The 14,250-nt window shown below is 36.9% G+C and overlaps 1 protein-coding gene across 1 annotated transcript in view; it reads right to left on the bottom strand.

Annotated features, from left to right (window-relative positions):
• The window catches only part of LOC132097531 (solute carrier family 15 member 4-like), a 59,960-nt gene that overhangs the window by 41,936 nt on the left and 3,774 nt on the right, over window positions 1–14,250 (bottom strand). Inside the window, exons 3-5 of the mRNA XM_059503314.1 lie at window positions 13,023–13,164; window positions 10,793–10,870; window positions 5,370–5,550 (exon numbers count right to left, since the gene is read on the bottom strand). Of these exons, the coding sequence (XP_059359297.1) occupies window positions 5,370–5,550; window positions 10,793–10,870; window positions 13,023–13,164 (401 nt within the window). The remainder of the gene's footprint in view (window positions 1–5,369; window positions 5,551–10,792; window positions 10,871–13,022; window positions 13,165–14,250) is intronic.

Below are 14,250 nucleotides of genomic sequence, written 5' to 3'. Positions count from 1 at the left end.
GAAATGGTTTACGTGGACATTCGAAACTCTTAAACAAAACTTTTTAGAAACCTGAGCAAAGGGCTCCTCTTTTAGCGCACCTTACTGAGCTTACTCATGCGAAAACTCCAAATATAATGAATTATTAACTACATAATCAACCTCTTATTTACACAGTGTATATGCTTTTTTGTCTCTCTCTCTCTCGTTATAATAGGTTAATCTGCGAGCGTGTAGAACTCTAATTAAACTTGCGAAAAACAAATATTAGTTTAGAGGGAATTCTGACTAACCTACAGAAAACATCTCTGACTGGCCATTGCTTTCATCAGATATGCCTGTGATTGGCTATACTTAACTTTGCAAAAACACGTTGTGAAAATGTGTGGTTTTATCATTTGCGACCAGAGTCTGCACGCAAAAACACACAGTAGCGTTTAAAAGCGGTTTACTACAAGTGGATACAGAATTGAATCGGTAGTAAAAATACTGTAAAAAGCCCCTTTCCCTACAAAATTTAAAAACTCACCTGATCTACACGAATTACACAAATGACCAATTTTGAATTCAAAATGGCAAATTTCCCCAAAAGGTGATAAATTTGCATCCCTGATGTCAGACATAAATTGAATTAGCAGGTAATGACTGACCATTTTCTTGGACAAAAATGTGCGGTTGCCCCTGAAAACAAGATAAATGCGTTATTATGTTTTAGTCTGCTTTCCAAGAAGAATAAGATATACATGTGCTAAAATGGTACTTGCTTTTAGGAATACTCTAGCTTGTAGGTGACCTTAAAACTAAAACCCACAAAATTCCGCTTTAAAACAACAATTACTTTGTAGACTTTTACATCTTTAAGTTCCTGGTCTGTTATTAGTTTTCTATATCAGACAGTCCTTGAACTGTATGTTGGTATGCTGCCTAGTGCACACAAAATTGGCAAGCACATTCTCAAAACTGCAACCTACAATCTGATTGATTGGCTTTACTCAATTTCCAGAAGTGCTTCAGGGTGCACAGGTTTTTATCAGTAAACCAGGAAATGTTGTGTTTACAAGATCTCAGACCCTTAGAATGAGTGCTTCTGAGAAAGACCTAGAAGGTAGATTTGGAAAAGTTTGTCATATTAACATTTTGAACACGTTCACATGCACAACCTCACACTGATTATGTTGTATAGAACTGACATAAGTTTTCAAATAAAATAAAATATTGTTTTACAGATCACCTAGATAATATCTTTCTTTCTATCTGAGACGTGGACTACACTAGCCATATCAGACATCAGTCATTTTAGTCAACAGGTACCAGTATATTAAAGGGGGAGCAAATCAATTGAAGTAAACACCTGAAAACTGCAATCATGCAGCAAAGCAGCACTCAACGTCAATCTCTCAATATTTTGACTGTTTTGAGTTTTTCAGAACTTTGTGCTGTTTACCAAAGAATCCCTCATGATGATTACAAACCCACATTTATACAGATTGATGGCAGCTGAGACAGATGAGGAATTAAAAAAAGTCTAAACTCTCTCTCTCCCTCACTGTGCAGAGTTTGACAGTGGTTTAAAGAGTCAAAGACAGACAGGGTGGGAGAGAAAAATATTCATACTTTCCCCACACTCCAGAGCGCATCTCCCAAAACTCATCTCACTCAAAAAGCGCTTTAGTCTGAAATATGTCAATGTCTGGAAGCAGTGTACACTGTCAGGCTGACTAAGCTCGGTTTAATCCACTGGGCAGAGCTGGAATTGGACTGGGGACTGAATGGAGTGCTGGGCGCAGTCAAACTGAACAATGAGAAACTGCTGGCCTGTCAACGGTGTCTTCTTCTACAACCTCCTAACAGGCACTCCATGACTCTCTCAATGTGTGACTCGAACTTTTGTGTATGTGTGGACACAATCTTAAAAAGTGTTGTCTTAGTAGCGAGGCATCAACTGTGTACAGAACTTCAGACAGACATACGAGCAAGCCAAAAACACTTGGAAGGAAAGTGCTGAAGTTTCTGGAGACTGCTGTACCTAAAAATCTAGTGAGCCGCCTACTCAAAGAGCTTTATATGCACTTCTGATGTGAAGGTCATCTCAAAACTGTAGTTAGCAAGTTTATGCTACCATCTAAAATCAGGGCTTAACCTTAAGAATGTTTTTTTCTTCTTTTTTTCTGTTGGCTCATTTGGGACGATAATGCAGCTTTGAACAGCCAATATTTTCATGGCACTACAAAAACAAAATTTAATTAATGTATGGTAGAAATAAATACTTTCTATTAAACATTAGATTTAATTATTTTAATAAGGTGAAAAAAAATAAAAAACTTTGACCAATAAGTTTCCACTATTTTATAATTAACATTATAAATGTTATAAATGCTCTCTCTCTCTCTCTCTCTCTCTCTCTCTCTCTGCGCTCTCTCTCTCTGCGCTCTCTCTCTCTCTGCCCTGTTAAACTGACAGGACATAAGAACACATGCAAATGATAAACTTTCACTCTATGATGGTTAAACTGTGCAATTAATCCGCCAATCACATTCGTCAAGGGCCGGGGAGCAGATGGCCCGTACAGTTAATGAATAACGTATCAACTACGACAGCCTACATCGCACATCCTGCGATGTGACTATCGTGGATTCGTACATCGCGATATCGATGCTTAAGTGACACATCGTGCAGCCCTAATTTCTTACAACAAATCATTCTTGAAATTTAACATTTTAATCCATTTAAACCAAATAAAATTGCAACAACAATCCATCAGAGAAACGAAAAAAGGTAAACAAATAAGATGTAGGCCAAACTTATTGTTGAGCCATGAAGATACCTAATTTTGGCCAAAATCCTACGCATTTCTTTCGTACATGGCCAAAAAAAGGCAATCAAGTTTTATAGATCACTAGGTTTTGAGATACATTCCTCATTTTGGGGGACTTGAAGGAAACAACAAGTGAGTGGATAGTGAAAGTTCCTCTGCAAAAAATATGTTAAAAGGGAAGGTGAGAATAATGAAAAGAGCAAAAGCGCTGATTCAGGTTGGTATTTTCCAGGACCGTGGGCTGTATGAATATTAACTGTCAGAACAAGCAGGAATATCGATCCACGTTCTGCAGGGTTCAATAGAGCTGGCTCAAGGTTGGATAGGAGTGACAGAATACAGAGGGGAGATCATTGGTCTGTGTGAACGTGTCAAGAGCATGTGGGTGTTTGTCGGTGAGTCATTCTACATCGAATCTCTGCCATCTTGGAGTCAGTGTACCTTATCTGACGAATGGAAAACTTATAACCTCTCTGAGATGAACTCATTTCTCAGAATAAGGTGAAGAGTACAAAGAAAACACAATTTGACACAATTGTCTGTGTGTATGTATTGATAGCTCACCAAACTCTTAATATTGTCACAGTGTTTGTCAGCTCGATCTGTGAGTTGTCTTGGGTGTGTTACACCAGGGACTACATGTTTGGACAATTTATCTTCCACATTGATTATGTTTTGGCTTGACACATGATGATGGATCCATGCACCACTCTGGACTATACTGACTGATGCCTTACTGTCATGTTTTGCCTGTAGCATGTACAATGCTGTGATTAAAAATGCAGTGTTTGGTTCACATCGAACAAACTGTAACTGGGCACAAGTCTAGTAAAATGTTCCACTTTTGTCCATTACATGATCTACTCTGTTCCTGAGGATCGTCCAGGTTCTTCTTTAGGGCAATGACTTTTTACACACCATTGAAATTGAACACCAAAAGAAGTTGCACCAAACTTGTGTCTCCGTTTTACCACCAGACCATCTGAATACAACCACAAACCACAATAAATTCTGATCCCACAAAATGGTACAAATGTGCTACTGTCTGAGCAGTCTACACTACTGTTACTAAGGGTTTTTTTTTTATAATACTTTTGTTAAGAAAGGATGCATTAAAGTTATTAAAAGTAAATACATTTTTGAATGTTACAGAATATTTATTTTTACATTTTATATTTACATTTTATGCATTTAGCAGACGCTTTTATCCAAAGCAACTTACAGTGCATTCAGGCTAACAGTTTTTACCTAACATGTGTTCCCTGGGAATCGAACCCACAACCTAACACAATGTTCTACCACTTGAGCCACAGGAACACAACATTTATTTACATTTATTTTACATTTAGTTCCGATAAATGCTGTTCTTTTGAACTTTACATACGTCAAGAATTCTGAAAAAAAATACTTCACAATTTTCACAAAAATATTAAGCACAACTGTTTTTAACATTGATAAGTAAGAAATGCTTTTTGGTCAGCAAATCAGCATATTAGAATGATGCTAAATATTAGAATGATTGGAGAAATGGCTGCTAAAAATTAAGCTTTGTCATCACAGGAGTAAACTATACTTTAAAATATATTAATACAGAAAACTGTTACTTCAAATTGTAATAATACTTCATAATATTTCAGTTTTTACTGTATTTTTTATCAAATAAATGCGGCCTTGGTGAGCATAGTTGACTTCTTTCAAAAACATAAATATCTCAACCCCAATTTTTTATTTTTTTTTTATTTAGTGAGATTTATGTTTATGCTTTGTAAACTAACCTAAGCACTGTCTAAAGGTGTTATACAAATTTTACATTGTATTATTGCCAACAGGTAACATGGTGAAGTTAGTGTACAGTACATTATTTTAATTATTACTGTAATCCAATTACAATGTCAAAAATCAGTGTTGCTGTACATTCCTAAATGAATAAACACTATTAATAATGATAAATAGCATCAGTCAAACTTTAGTAGCAATTGAAGGAACCTTCTTCAGACACAGTACAATACAAATTCAGAGGAAACAGCTACAGACTGACCTCACAAATTCACTCCCTCATGTGGCGCAGTACGTCTCTCTTACACGTACTGTTTCATTCAAGATTAGCATATTTATGATGTTACGATGTACTGAATCGTGAAGTGTATCATATCATGGAGTAGCTGGCTATACCCAGCCCTAGAGTTAAGGATATATGATTGTGTAATTTAGGTCTCAGTGTTTTGTAGCATGTGTGTGTTACAGTATGTCACATAAAACTGAACACACAGCATATGAACCTTATGAAGTCTGAAATGAAAGCTCACTACCGTGACAGTCACATATATTTAACACATATATTTAAAATGTGTATGCAAATGTCTGTTATCACACTCAAACACTCCCACATGAGTGTCAGTTTGTGAATATGTATAAAGAAGCTTCCACCCCACAAACCAGCACACAGACAGTTTGTGTGGCAAGAGAGCAAGCTGAAGAACAAAAAGAACAGGTTCACAGACTCAGCCATAAATCTTTATTGTGTGTGTTGATGATACACTAAATACATGTCATTTAGTGTGTGCTGTTGACTCACCAGCTGCCACCGCCGAGCACATGACAAAGAACATGCCCACAGCGATTCTCTTTAGAGGTGAGGGCACCAGGCCTTTGCGTTTGAGCATGGGGTCCACCACTTTATCCTTGAGGGGGATCAACATGAGGATCAGCACGGCATCAAACATGGTCAGCCAAGCTGCCGGGAAGCGAAAGGTATTCTAGGAACAACAGGGGAATACAATGAGTCATGTTTACAAAACACTAGAGGATGAACGAACAGGAACCAGGATACATGCAGGTCATTAAAAATACTCAGGTGCTTCATTCTTTTCTATTTGTCCCCCACTGAGAAAGTAAGTATAAGTCTAAATGTGAATTCTGAAAGAGCATAGGAATGAGAGAGAGAGAGAGAGAGAGAGAGAGAGAGAGAGCAGAAAACTGAATCATTACAGCAACCTTAGCGCCCTCATGTGGTAAGTGCTGGTCAATGGCTGTAAAACTTATCCAGTAAGAGAGAGGGACAGGTCTCTTAACAGCCCATAAAATCATTAATCAATTGTTAAGTACTTTAATATCACATGGGGATTGAAGAGCGTGCATCAGAGCACCTGTTTCATAATGAATAGCTGATTGCTCCACTCACATGCCACTGATGTGTGATGGAAAACTGAGCAAACAGGGAAAAAAAGTGTATCACCTAAAGCGAAACTATTTGTGAATGATGGATTCGGGAGTTTTTTACATTTCTAACAATCAATAAATAAAAATTAGTAGGGTTTGCCAATGCAACACTTAAAAGTCTATTCGGGAACATAGATGATATGGACATATAAGACCATTTTGACAGTTAAAGGAAAAACATTTCCCTTAACAAAGAGCTACATTTTTGTATTTCTGAAGAAAAAGAAAATGAGTAGGGTTTGCTTATGCAAAACCTGATGTCACTCAGGTGGTTGACGGGCAGTTTTTTATTTTTGTGCATCACTACAGGTGTGTTCTATTCTACCATAAGTGCCCTTACAAAGTGGACTTCATAGGGTATTGTACCATTTTAATTCGAAATTCCAGTCTGAAGGGACATCAATAAATCACTTCACAGGAAGTGGAATGGGAAATTTCCCACCGGTCCTTGCACATCAACCCAGTATTTACTAAAGTTTGAATAAAATAAAGCGAGTGAAACAAGAGTTTAATTACTCCCAGGTGTTGTTTGTATGTGTTTTTTGCGGATTTAAAGTGTGTGAAGCGTAACAGTCACAATGCAACATGCATCATGATTATGGTTAACTAAGAGAAATTACACATCTAATGTAAGTAAACTACGTTCATTTTCATATTAAACATCAGACGATTAACACTCAGTTTAGCACTTTAAAAAAAGACATTTATACAAGCACACCTACATGCATTCTACAAGTATATTAAATGAACATAAGTACATTGCTGTAAGCCATCATAGCTCAAACTCCTCTAATATACATGACTCAAGGGTTGTTTATGTTTGATAACTTTGCAGGGTGTTCCAAATGAACACGTTTGTCACATTAACTTCAACAGATATCTGACGACAAGTGAACAACAACTATGGACACTGTCAATCAGAACACAGTCTATCTTGTTGCTGTGGTGTTCTGGGTGGATGTCAGGGTGTTGCTATGAAGTTGATAAAGCTTTCTGACCGTTCTTGCTTACGGGCCCAAGTCCAAAAAAGCCCACACCCACAAGTCTCTTTGATATTCTGGTCTCTAGAAATGAGTCACTCTTAACAAATTTATTTTTCTTTCTTGTACATTAACTCTGATTACTAAGAAGCCATAAAATTTGAGGTATAATTCATATCCAGGGTGCATAAACAGCACGTAGCAGTTGCGACACAAATGTGTGGTCAAATGACAAGTTTTAACTCCGATTATCGGTATTTTAACTTTGGCCACTGTAGGAAATCATGTGTCCTCATATCCTGCATAGACAGGACGTGATAATCTGAATGAGCAGATTTAGTTTGACGCTGCTGTATGCATTCAGCAAAAATTAAAAACAGCCCAATCAATTCAAATCAAGTCTTGATCTGATTGGGGGTAATTAATTGAAACACCCTGTACAATACTTCACCATCTGTACGTTTTAATTGACGTTAATCAAATAATGCCTGTGAAATACAACGCCAGAGGACCAGATGCCAGGGCTCAAAAAGAGAGGTGTATTATGCATCCATGCCTGCAGGTGTTCATAGGCCTATCACACACACATTTGCACCTCCAGCAGAGTATTAGTCGGTTAAGTGGAGAGTGTGCCTCAGTCAGAATGTCTGAATTTAATTCTACAGCTTCAGTCAGTCCCAAATCTACTGATGCTTTTAACACTTTTAATTCTCCAGCTTGCTCCCTCATTACATTTACATTTCTTTGACTAAGCACTGGTAATTTATACATGTCCCTCCAAGCGCTGTCTCCCCTTCATCATCATGCACTTTTAAATACTTTTTTCTCCATTTGAAATTGCCGGCTTGCATCATTCTATCATCATATCATTTTCACCCACATTACCACTCGTGTCTGTGTCTCTCTATGGGTATCTCCTAATTAAGAGCTCACAGTTTGGCCTTGTTAAGACTTTGCACTGAAATCCCTTTAGGCTGTGCGGTCCACCGAGACAAATCTACAGCAGCACATGTTCATTTAGAAGGGGAAGCCCTTGTGTGTAAGAGAACAAGCGACAGATGGGGATTTGCACACTTAAGCATGCACTCCAGAGAAACACCATTAAACCCACGATAGAATGTCAAATGACTTGATTTCTATTGAAACAGGAAGCTGGGGAAGGACCTCTATTTCTGACTCATCAACATGATTGTTGAATAGAATATTTTAGAGCAAAATCAGGAACACACTTTTTTTTCTTAAACAGTTTGTTATATTTAACTGATAAAAAAACATTGTTTAATGCATGTACATTACCTTACATGATTTCATGTTATTAAGCATAATCACTGTAATATTGTGCATAAAAAATACACTTGTTTATATGTTAAGTAAAGGTGTGTAACTGCGTTTATATGGAACCTGCCAGATGAAATTCAGGGGGGGAAAAAAACACATAATTTGTTTACACAAGTTGTTCATTTGTTCCCTGTCATGTTTTTGTATGTCTTAAGCAAACATAGTCCAATTCACCTGGTCGACAATTAAAATAAACATTCATTCGTTCAATTCAATTCAACTCAACTCATTTATGACCCTGAACCACCAATTTTTTTTAAACAGATTTATACATCATCTGAAAGCTGAATAAATACACTTTCCATGAATGTTAGGATATGACAATATTTGACTGAGATGCAACCAATTGAAAATCTAGAATCGGAGGATGCAAAAAAAACTAAATATTGAGAAAACCGCCTTGAAGTTGTCCAAATGAAGTTCTTATCAAAATGTAAAAACAATTACAAAAAATATTCAAGGAACATGGTCTTTATTTAATATTTAAAAATCTTGAAAATTTTGACCCATACAATGTATTGTTGGCTATTGCTACAAATTTACCCCTGTGACTTAAAGGGTTAGTTCACCCCTTAATCAAAATGATGTCATTAATAACTTACCCTCATGTCGTTCCAAACCCGTGAGACCTTCATTTATTTTTTTAGGGTCAGCGTTTTTTAGTTTTTTGCATTAAATGGATCAAAAGTGGCAGTATGTTACCTATTTCTTATTTATATTAAAGCGGTTTCTATTTATCAAACATTCAAAGAATCCTGAAAAAATACATCATTATGGTTTCCACACAACATTAAAAAAGTTGTAAATTGAGCTTTGCCATCACAGAAAAAAAATTGTGAATATTACAAAAAATATTACAAAAACTACATATTAAAATACTGCTATATATAAAACAGTCATTTCAAATTGTAATAGGTTTTCACAATATTAAGAAATATTATATGAGGCAGCAAGTTTTGCACAGGCAAGGAGAACTCATATTTTCTTCAAAACAAGTTGTATAGACTAGTTAAAGAAAAACAGTGTCCAACAAGTTATTTTTTTTTCGTAACAAAAGTGTCTTTCACTTCTTCTCTTCTTCAACCACTACACTTTTCTTCCTTCTAAACCAGACAAAGAGAAATGTTTCATCTTTGATTTATAATTAAGTGTTAGGCAAAAAGCTTGAAGATGCTGGACGGTGTTTATTCATTCATTCATCACAGAAAAAGTCGTAGCCTATACATTCTGACTGCCTGACCTGTCAAGACAAGCTTATCCATCTATAAGAACTAATCCCATAAAAAAATAAACAAGCATTCACATGTCATATTTTTAAATGTTAGCAGAAAATGGCATAACCACAATAAAAGTACTCAGGAAATTTACATTTAAAGAGCATGAGGTGCTTTACAACAGTCTCTTCAATGTGCCCCTGCTGTTGCACTCTAGAGCGCTGTTATTTAACAGCCAATTACGTCTTTTTCACTTCCCCATTGTAGTTTCGCACTTCCTCTGTCCTTACCATGTGACTTTGAATCTAATTCTGGATAGCTCCATTTCAGACAGCCGTGAAATGGCACGTACACGCACAAATGCACATGTTGTTCAACCAGTTACACTTGTGTCTATGCATTTTCATGGTAATAGAGCAACATGTGACTGCATTGTCTCTGCTGATCAGACAGTCATGATTTTGGATTAGTCACTGTGAAACCATTTTGAGGGGATTTAATTCAAAGCGAAGGTTCTGACACACTTACCTAGTAGAGCGTATACATAAACACCCACACACACACACACACACACACACACACTTGCACAAAAACAAATAAACAGCAAGTTCAGATGAGAATGCAGGTGCTGGGTGCTAATCTGCGATTAGAGAGGGTCATGGTTTTGAAGTTAATACCCTGGTTTTCAAAGGATTTCTCTAGCTCATGCGTGCCAGAGTCTCCAAAGAGTATCCTAAACAGCCTCTACTCTACAGCCAGACAAACATCACAAGCACCTGGCATCACCACAGGCATCCTGTTTGCTCTCAAATTAAACCTGAGAATACAAGTCATTTAAACATACCGTATTTTACACTGCTGTGTTCACTTATAATGTTACTCGAGGTTTCTTGCACTAAAATAATCAAAATTAAAGTCTCCTGTCAACCCTAACAATTAATCAGACAGTTTTTTGTTGAGAAAAATGATCAATGAAAATCCAGTTGACAAAGTCATATTTAATTTATATGCATCACATGCATCATTAATGAAAACATCTGCGGCATTGAAACTGTTGCTTCTTAATAGCATGGCCCAATAAGAAACATTGGATAACTGATGAGGAATTTGACCAGGGCAAAGGCAAAAAAAAAGAGGCTAAGCACTTTAATAATTGAATTCTTCATTAACAAAGCAATTATATTTTTCTTTCCGGCCAATTTGGAAATGATCTGATATTATTGGCACTGAAATAGCGGTTCTCTTACCCGGTCGGGGTCTGTGGAGTTGGAATCGGCTCCAGGAATTCTCAGATGAAGACTCTGGAGATAATATGTGGTCTGCATCTGCAAGTGAAGACAACAGCACACATAAACATGTAGGCTGCACTGGTTCTTACCAGCCTACTATGATCCATTTACCACCTGTAGAGACACTTTACAGAATATTGCTATTGATTAAAACTTGAAATAGGGCAGAGGAAGAAAATAGCAAGTGACAATATTTCAGCCAGTAAAAGCAGTTTGGCTCTTCATGAAGACATTCAGCAATATCTATTCATACAGAAAGTCATTAGGAATTTTTCAGAAAAGTTCTTTACTCGAACCTTAATTTAAGTCCACGAGGACTAACAATGTCAGATAACCTTTCTAACAGTTGGCAAGTGTCTCCGCAGGCAAAACATATAGGATGACAGGGCCTCAAAAAGATGACCTTCCGTGGTAATTGGAGAACAAGAATCTTGTTTTCACGTGAGATAGACTACGAAACAATTATTCTTATCCCAACAGTTCCACAGTAATTTAACATTAAAAGCTGCATTCACTGCAGGAAATTGCTCAATGCACCTTTAAAGTGAAGACTTTAACAGCATAAATATACGTTTTTTTTGTTGTTGTTGTTGTTACCACGCGGTCAAGATCTGGAAAATAATTAGCGTGAAGGAACAGACATCCTGATAAAATTAGGACAGTGTCGCTTTTATGAGCCATGTCCTGCAACACAGCATTACAGTCATATTAAGGATATGCGTAATTGTCAAGTGGCAACCTCTCACTCTCTATCGTGAAGCCCAAACGGAAGTGACTTAAACTGTAATTCATTGACTGTCCGGTAGAGGCTGGCTGCAAAAGGGAGTCAATCCCAACTTTACAGAATAAAAAATAAATAAAAATAATAATTTTACAGCCTGGTTCAAAAAATGATTTTGGTCTAAATAGCTAATTTTGCTTTCCATGACCACTGTGAGGGGGGTAAATATTTTTTTATAACTCATCCATTGAAATTATATTAAGCCTTAATGTTCTGCATAATTAAGGGCACAGCCACTTGAGTGACAGGTGGATTGCCGCTGCGGATACCGCTGTCGAGCTAAGTGGGCGTGGTTTCAGCAACCAGTTCCCGCCTTTTTGCCCATTTTCGATTATTCAAATGAAATGAGGTGACACACTGTTAAGATGGCGACGGCCAGCTCTGCCTACTTTTTTGGATTCAAAAATGCTCTTCGCAAACCTATGGGTGACGTCACACACAACGTCCATGTTTTTATACAGTCTATGGTAATTGCGCAAATGCTGGAACAAGGAAATGGCTTATTTTCAGCAAATATCAGCTCATAAAAACAAACTGTACTCAACTTTGGAAATCTGACAAACCATTTTCAATGCCAGTCATCTTTAAACATCAGCCGGAGATTCTTGCTAACGTTTCAATACATGAGGATAGGTATGATTCCTGAAACGTGTCCAAATATTAGATCCATTAGATACACTTCAACACAAATGGTTTCTTTATTCTTTTAATAAACTGTTATGAATTCAAACATTTATTTAAACGCTTTAATGTCCATTCGATCAGACAAGCATTTTCCGATAATCTAAGTGTGTTCTGTGGGGGGGAAGTAAGAAATGAAAAAATGGCTGAAAATTTCACTAAGGTGGTTTAAAATGCAGAAATGAAAGAGACAGACCTTGAAAATATTTAAACATTGAAATTTAGAGTGGGTTGACACACAACCCCTTTCTGTGGTAAGGTGACATAAATTCAGCGGTTACGGGCCCCATGCCGGCTGTTGAAGGAACGCTGCTTTAGTAGTAGAGATGCCCCAGTCTTTATTGCTTATCCTTTCTGCGTTACCTTGAGCAAGGCACATATAAAGTTCCTCAAGGAAGTACCTGTCTGCTCAAGGGCTTTAAACCCACCCGTTCCATAAAGGCTCCAAAATGTGACAAACCTTAATATGTCAGAGACAAAATCTCTGCTTATAAACATCCATCACTTGTATTTGTCATGCCAACGACACCGTTCATCACCACCATGGCTCTCCTTCTGCATAAGACACCTAATAAAATACCTATGCAATTTCCCATTCATCCTCTGTCACAACTACAGTAAATTAAGGTAAAAAATACATTGTTGGTACATTTCCCTATTTTTGAGGACCTAAAACTGGCATAACAGATCTGACAGACGTAGTACACCCACCCATAAAAACCTTACCTGGAAATAGACAGTCCAGTACGGAATGAGGGCCAGGAAAACAGGAAGTGTTTTAACCAGCGCTTTCACTTCCTCCACCTTCTCCTCTGAAAATCGCCCACCGTAAGTCACCTTAGCGCCATCCAGTAGAGATGGCTTTGGCCTTGTGGGGGAAACAAGGATTTTAACAAGCATTCATTAAAAATACAAAACAAAAAATCACTAAATTATCTAAGTACATCTGTGTTTGAGAAAGAAAGTAAAAAAGATAACTAAAGAAAGAAGCAAGGATTTGGCCAACTTAAAAAATAATAACATCACTTTTTTTTTTTCATGAAGTGCCGGTTCTTTGATTTTAGACTGAGGGCTCAGCACTTGACAGTAACTTATGCCACGGAGACACAATGAACATACGAGACAGACAAGAGAGGTGGATCAAAGAAGAAGATGAGGGATAACATTACAGACTAATAGAGTCATCTGAACCTGGAGTGGAGGTTCCCACGAAAGAACTGCATACATTTACAATCTAACAAACCAAAACCATTTTACACAGTAGAAACTGTATAAAGACTAATAGCCAAATTTATTTTGAAGTTTAAGAATAAATCTTTATAAACATGACATTTTTTATACTTTCTGAATATGCAATAACTGTAAAACTAATGTGCATCCTTTTACTCTTCTTTTTGCTGCACTTGTACGCATCTTTTCATTAATAGGAAGTGAAAAAGAAAAGCAATACCCAAACTGGACCTCACTTATCAACCGAACATAGAATTGAGCGCAGATACGAGCACACAAACCTACGACAGGGTTTACTTGTGATTCATGAAATCGTATCGTACAAATGATTGTACGTTGATAAATGTGAAGGCTGAAAACAATCAGAATTGAATATCAAGCCTCTAAAAGTTCAAAATAGAAGCCTTGCCCCTAGACTTTACAACACGGAGAAAATATAACCCAACCAAAAAGAGGAAGTAATCTCATGAAACAGAAACTGATCTTACTGCAAAAACCCATCAACCTTGTAATTGTATGTGTGTGTGTGTGTGTGTGTGTGTGTGTGTATCAGTTAATATAATGAAACATTTATAAACATTATAAACTATATAGCCTATTTAGTTCCCCTCACAATATGAACAAAATGCCATTATTATACAATTGTCCGACTACTTTACTATAGAACTTAGTTCAGGCTACTTGCGTACACAAGCTGAGACCTGACGTAAGATTTTAACATATC

This window comes from Carassius carassius, chromosome 21 (assembly GCF_963082965.1).
Source record: "Carassius carassius chromosome 21, fCarCar2.1, whole genome shotgun sequence".
In the NCBI taxonomy this organism is placed as follows: Eukaryota; Metazoa; Chordata; class Actinopteri; order Cypriniformes; family Cyprinidae; genus Carassius; species Carassius carassius.
The sequence above is the reverse complement of the archived record's forward strand: the minus strand, read 5'-3'. Positions and strand labels throughout refer to the sequence as shown.